The following is a 6,633-nucleotide window of genomic DNA, read 5'->3' on the forward strand; positions in this document are numbered from 1 at the left end:
TGATTTGATTGAATTTGAAAATTTAAGAAACAAAAGATAATTTTTGTGACTCATAATTTAGACATGTGTTATAAGACTTTTCTCATGAATTTTTTAGAAACAAATGATAATTTTTGTGACTCATAATTTAGACATGTGTTATAAGACTTTTCTCATGAATTTTTTAGAAACAAATGATAATTTTTGCAACTCATAATTTAGACGTTTTATAAAAAATACTAACTGCATCTGGTTCAATATTTATGTGTTATTCCTATAAAACTTCTGGACTTATATTTTTAAATATTTCATAATATTTGTATCGGTATAATTTTTTTGTCACTTTTGGATGAAAGGGAAGTTTAAGTAAATTTCTTTTTGCAAATTTAGAAAGTTATAATATTCTTTTTAAAACGGCCAAAAAGAAAAATAAGCTATTGATTATTATAAGCCTAAACCAAAAGAATTCTTTGACTAGTAGGAAGCCATTTTTAAGTTAGGCGACAAAATTCAAAGCCAACGTGGGCATATCTGCAAACTGGCGGCTACAGTACCTGTACCACAGTTGAAACACAGGTACATATATGTTCTCTTCTCACATACACAAATACACATATTCTCATGTAAACATTGCATCTTTTTTAAAATTCAGGCAATGGAGAATTTTATTGATTGGGAAGAAGAATCCTACCCACAATATGAAGATTTCATTGTGCTTCCTTTGTTTGCCCTTTTCTTTCCCACTGTCAGATATTTTCTCGATAAATTCTTATTTGAGGTATGTACTTCTTTCAAAGTTGTCATTTTTCTCCTTGATAGTAATTTCTTTGAATGTTCTGGGTTAGTCGTGTACAAATGAAGTTTGGAAATTAAAAAGAGGTTTCTTGATCCTAATAGCACCTAGGAACCTAAAAGCACTTATTTATTTTGAAAAAAATGATTTTTTAGAGTTGATGTGTTTGGCAAGCTTTTAGGCAAAAAAAATATTGCTTGCTTTTGAGCAGTAGCAGAAGCTATTTTAAGTAGTTTTTTATCTGAAAACGCCTTTGGAAGACAAGCACAAATTACCGCTCTAATATTGGCAAAAGTGTTTTTCAAGTTTATTAGTCAAACACAAAATGCTAAGTAATATCTAAAAGTACTTTTTTTTGGCCAAATATGCTATACATGTCCTTTTTCTCAACATATTTAGTAATTCTTTTACGGATTTTGTTTGTTGTGGTGATTCTGGAGTGGTTGGATCTGAAATTTAACTTACTCGATTTCTATGTTCGTCATTGGACATTTGACCGAGGTCACCTCAAGTAAAAACTTATGCGCATATAGTGTTTACACCAAACCAAACTATTTAACATTAGAAGTTAAAAATTGAAGTAAAGTGATAAATGTGGGTTAAGGAAAACACATTTTTCCTTCTTTGATTTGATGTAAGCACTCGGTTTTTGGCTTATTTCTTTTCTTTTCTCTTTTCTAATAATTCTTACATTAGGTCTGATGTTATAGTTTGTTTAGAGATATGTATATCAGTAGAGAATGTAGAGCATCTATACTTATAAGTGTCATATAGCCGATTCCAACTTGTTTGATGACACCTTACAGTGACTGAAGGACTATAGATTTTGGTTGAAACAGAGGCAAATATGTTCATGAGAAAAAGGGCCTAACTCTGGAAATTCTTTATGTATCATGTTCATATTCTAAAATTCCTAAAGAGTTTGACTACTAAAATATGATTGAACTCATAACCGTGCGAAAATGTAACATGGTGGCCTTCATGCTTAAGTTTTAAGTAAAGGATATGCAGAATAATCTGAGTCCACCCTGCTGCACAAGAATTCATTTGTTACTCTAAGTCTGTATTCCTACACTGTCTTACACTTCTTTGATGATAATTTCCTTAATATAGAATGGTTGTACATGTTGCAGAAAGTGGCTAGAAGATTAATATTTGGAAAAAGAAAGTTGGTGCTGGAAAATGAGACAGATAGACGGAGAAAAAGGTTACGGAAATTCAAAGAATCAGCATGGAAATGTATGTATTTTCTATCAGCAGAAGTTTTCGCACTTTCAGTGACCTATAACGAGCCTTGGTTGAAATCAACCAGATACTATTGGGTAGGGCCTGGAGATCAGGTCTGGCCCGAGCAGAAATATAAGTAAGATGTTTCTGTTCTGTTGAGCTTTTAACTGGTTCGTGTATCTTTTTCTTTTGTGAGGTGGAGAGATGGGTAGTTGGAGTTGTGATTTCTTAAGAAATTATTTGTCAAAAGTTTACTGATTTTGTGACAGGTAAGAAATTCCTACGGTTTTCAGGGAAACAATTGTGATTCTTTGCTTTACAAAATCTATTAGTTGTTGTCATTTATTCTGATATATCATAAGATTTTCATGCGCTATTGGCTAATTCGATTTCCATGCTTTGATTGCATCTTTTTTGTTCACGCTAACTGATTATTTGAGTGACTGTCTTGTGTAAAGTTAGGTCAAAGCTAAAGGCACTTTATATGTATGCCGGTGGATTTTATGCATATTCGTTATTTGCACTTATATTCTGGGAAACAAGACGATCGGACTTTGGGGTTTCAATGAGTCATCATGTTGCTACAGCAGTTCTTATTGTCTTGTCCTATATTTTCAGGTGTGTTTTTGTGGAGGTGAGCTTAAGACATTGCATTTCTTGACCAACTAGTTTCGCATAAAAATCTGAGAGAGGTTGATAGCTCTTTTGAACTAACAACTTTTTCAATCAAGTAAAGTTGACTTTCCTTTACCTTGATGACTAAAGTTTAAATAATTCTTTCGACAACAATTTAGTGATGTTATCTAAGCTGTAGGAACTTCCCAGGAACCTGTAGCATGCCTTAGTTGAATAATTCAATTAGAAAGTGCAACCTAAGTAATTTAAGACTTATTGCAATTCCCTAGAGGTAACAATGAGCCTGGAGTTCTATTAGCTTTTTTCACCTTTGTGCAGGTTTGCAAGAGTTGGCTCAGTTGTTTTAGCGCTTCATGATGCCAGTGATATATTCCTGGAAATAGGGAAAATGTCCAAATACAGTGGTGCTGAAGGTCTTGCCAGTTTTTCATTTGTCCTTTTTGCTTTGTCTTGGATTGTACTTCGCCTCACATACTTCCCTTTCTGGGTTCTTTGGAGTACAAGGTGAGTATTTGATGATAACAGTAAGGCATTCAGTAGGTGAAAGGGGACAAAACTGATCGTAAATGAAAATATACTTTTCGCTAATAATTGTTGGGAAGTTTGACCTAGGATTGGTCTAGTCTTTGGTGGATCCAGAATGGTTATTGAAATACTGCTTTGCTGCGTATCATATCCTTCATTTCTTCATCAACCTTCTTTCACTGTCTAGAAGCACAGTGTCATGTAGTCCTCATAGAATAAAGTTAAAATGTACATTGTCTTGTTGATAAGAAACAAATAGCTCCAGTAAAGATACTTGTGTTTGCTTCTATACATCAACTATTTTCTCTAATTCACTTTCCATGTCCTTGTCATGTGGGTGTTGTTGAGCGTATTATGCTGAGAATTAACAGGCATTTTGTTTTCCTAATGGAAGTCCTCTCTCTTAACGATTGCATTGTAGCCTTTATTATTCTTTTTGGAGACTTCACTTACGAGAAAAAGTTGTTTATGAGAATTTTTTGGAAATCCTTTTTTATTTTTCTTGTTTTTGTTTTCTCTACACAGTTACGAAGTTATCCAGACCTTGGATAAGGAGAAGCACAAAGTTGAAGGACCGATCTACTACTACGTATTCAATTCACTTCTATACTGCTTGCTGGTTCTTCATATATATTGGTGGGTGTTGATATACCGGATGCTTGTTAAACAAATCCAGTTTAGGGGCCAACTAAGTGAGGATGTTAGATCTGGTAAGCTAAAAAAGCGACATGCTTATCTTGTCTAACATCTTGATATGACATCTATGGTGGCAATTTCAGTTGTTATGAAATGAAGCATCATATGTTTGAAGTCTAATTTTACAGCTTGTATGATAAAATTGCCTGTGTAGAGTAATGCCTTTTCCTAATGTATTCACTCCATTGCTCTTTAAGGGATAGAAACAGTTACTACTTATCTAAGTTCAATGCCACCCATAAGGTTGTTATGGAATACGATTGTGATTATTGCACGCTTCAATCACCAAGTTTCTCTTTGGAGGGGAAAAAAGGATTGACAATCTTACTGACTTCTGTTTGAATGGTTTCCGTCATGGCAACCAGAGCTGAATCCTTTGTTTGTTAACTAAATTAATCAATTAATCCTAACCATGTTGATAAATGTGCTTTAGCATATTAATCTGCTCACATTAGAGAAATTACTTGGTTTAAATTGTTGAAACATATACGATGTGATCTAAGACGCTCTCTATCACTGTGTTAATTGACATACGATAACTTGGATTTTGTCAATAGCGTCATATAGCTTCTAATGTATAGCTATATTTGCTTCCATATGTTATAGCTCCTGTTTTAAATTTAATATCTTATTGGTCGTTCATCATGTTCTATTTTATGCAGATTCTGAAGAGGAAGATGGCCATGAACATTGACCATGCAAGAAGTTTTTTATCTCCTCTGTGAAGGTACTTGATAGATCTTCATAGATTTGGATGCTAATGGAAAGACGATAATGTAAAGAATAGTCATCTGCATTTATGTGTTTTTATTCAAGCTTCTTTACCTACAGAATAGGCTCACATAAATTATTCATGTTCCTCCCTGCTGGAAAAAAAATATTAAAGAAGTTCCTGCTGTATCTAAAACAGAATCATCGTTCACTCATTTAAGAAATCCGCTCTTGTTTCTGTATAGTCCACATACCATATATTTGTTATTTAACTTGTATTTTGTAAAGTTTTTTCTACCTGATTTCATATTGACTTTCGACAGTAGTTTCCAGTTATCCATGAAGATGTCAAATTTTGTTCTTAATGATTTTAGCTAAATTTGGATGTGCAATTCCCATTTTCGTCATTTATATTAATTTTATTTGAAAATGTTATTTTTTCGATCAACTTTTGTGCACCTCGGTTATTTCACAGAATACTTGCATTCTTCCACCACACCTCGCATTTTCTAATGGATACTTGGATTTTCCTACAAGCACGGGTACAGAGAAGCGTTGAATGAAATTAATACATGAGGAAACAGAAGAAAACAAAATGAAACCATTTCATATCTTGAGCCAACTCAATCTCCCGTCCATAATCTCCGAGGGGACCAGAGACACATGTAGGACATGTTTTCGGGGTTCAACTTAACTCATTACTTTCTGCTCAGACTGTGTATACATGAAAAAGAAAAAAAAAATGTATACATATAACGAGAGCATTTCTTATTCAGAACTCAATAACTTTAAATTTTGGATTCACTTCTATGAGCAGTTTGGGGAGGAGGCTAGTCCTCATTTTGACCTAATCAATTGTAACATGACCTTTTATGCATAATTAATTTTTATCTTCTGATTCAAGATTATGACTGTATGACTAAATGATCTTTCTCATAATTTCTAGAGATTGAAAATCTGGCAAATTGTGAGAAAAACAAGTATTCTTGTCCGTAAAGGAAACCCATAGAAAGAATCACGTGTTAATTGATCTTTTATTACCCTTGAAGAAATTGCAATGTCTAAGTTGATCAAGCTCACATGCCAAATAACAGAGTTGGAAGTCTTTTAGCTTCGAATCAGGACAAGCGAGTCATTTAGCCAAAAATATTGAATTAGATGGTACAAACTAGAACCCAAGAAAGAAACAATTAAAACAGATTAAATATATATATCTTTTTACCAACACAAACCAGATCAAGAAAATATTTTTTTTTTTTGTTCAAACACCCTATGTTAAGTGATTGATTATCTCATCTTGTTATAGGGATTGAATCATCAAATAAATAACTTAAATGTTATTAAAGGAGTTGGGAACTATAATATCCTTAATAAGATGTTTTCATTTCCTAGTCAATTAGCCCAAGAAAACTAAGAAGTAACATTAATTAATTAGTACTTACAATATTGAAGCATCATTAGAACACCTTTCAAGACACACTTCAGACGTGGGATCCCACATGAACCATATTGGAGAGCCTTCCTTTGGGCAAAGCGAATTTAAAATATAAGATAATTACGATCAGAACTCATTATATATCATATATATATATATATATATATATATATATATATATATATATATAGCTCGAGTTAAAAGTATTGATTTCAGTTAAACACTAGAGCACATGTCCTAAGTCTGCCTTTGCACCGGGGGAATGGAAAAAGTTTGGGTGTCGGGATGGCGACGGGTTAGTCTCAAACCTTAGATTGTGACAGATCAAACTAAAAAAAGTTTCTCATTAAAAAAATAATAAGAAAATTAAAAGTAACCAAAGAAATTCCCTAAAAGTGCATCCCCTAGTCCAAGAAATTTTTTATTTCCATATTTGGTCTTTATTAAAAAGTTTAACATTCGTAAATGAATTCTCAGCAAAAGTTGAAGGGATCAAACATTGGCTTGTTATTAGAAAAGACAATGGGTTTGGTCGCTTGCCAAAACTATGCGTATAAAACTCTTTCAGGAAAAGCCACAACAAGCCTTTGATTTAAATTTCATTTAATTTGGAAATTTTGGTTTGAGACAC

General features: G+C 33.0%; 1 protein-coding gene across 5 annotated transcripts; it reads left to right on the top strand.

Annotated features, from left to right (window-relative positions):
* Positions 1-475: 475 nt before the first annotated feature.
* On the top strand, positions 476-5,475 carry LOC104109688 (ASC1-like protein). 5 transcript variants are annotated; one of them, XM_033659590.2, is made up of 7 exons: positions 476-555; positions 632-757; positions 1,906-2,135; positions 2,462-2,617; positions 2,954-3,139; positions 3,686-3,870; positions 4,519-4,972. In XM_033659590.2, the coding sequence occupies exons 2-7, from the start codon at positions 635-637 to the stop codon at positions 4,548-4,550; spliced, it is 912 nt and encodes a 303-aa protein (XP_033515481.1). In that variant the 5' UTR covers positions 476-555; positions 632-634; the 3' UTR covers positions 4,551-4,972. The 5 variants fall into 5 exon arrangements, with proteins under 5 accessions (XP_033515481.1, XP_009617345.1, XP_009617339.1 ...); XM_009619044.4 differs by lacking the exon at positions 476-555 and adding an exon at positions 5,043-5,475 and having other exon boundaries at positions 579-757; positions 4,519-4,583; XM_033659593.2 differs by lacking the exon at positions 476-555 and adding an exon at positions 5,116-5,475 and having other exon boundaries at positions 579-757; positions 4,519-4,583.
* The last annotated feature ends 1,158 nt before the right edge of the window (positions 5,476-6,633 follow it).

Source organism: Nicotiana tomentosiformis, chromosome 4 (genome assembly GCF_000390325.3).
Source record: "Nicotiana tomentosiformis chromosome 4, ASM39032v3, whole genome shotgun sequence".
Classification (NCBI taxonomy): Eukaryota; Viridiplantae; Streptophyta; class Magnoliopsida; order Solanales; family Solanaceae; genus Nicotiana; species Nicotiana tomentosiformis.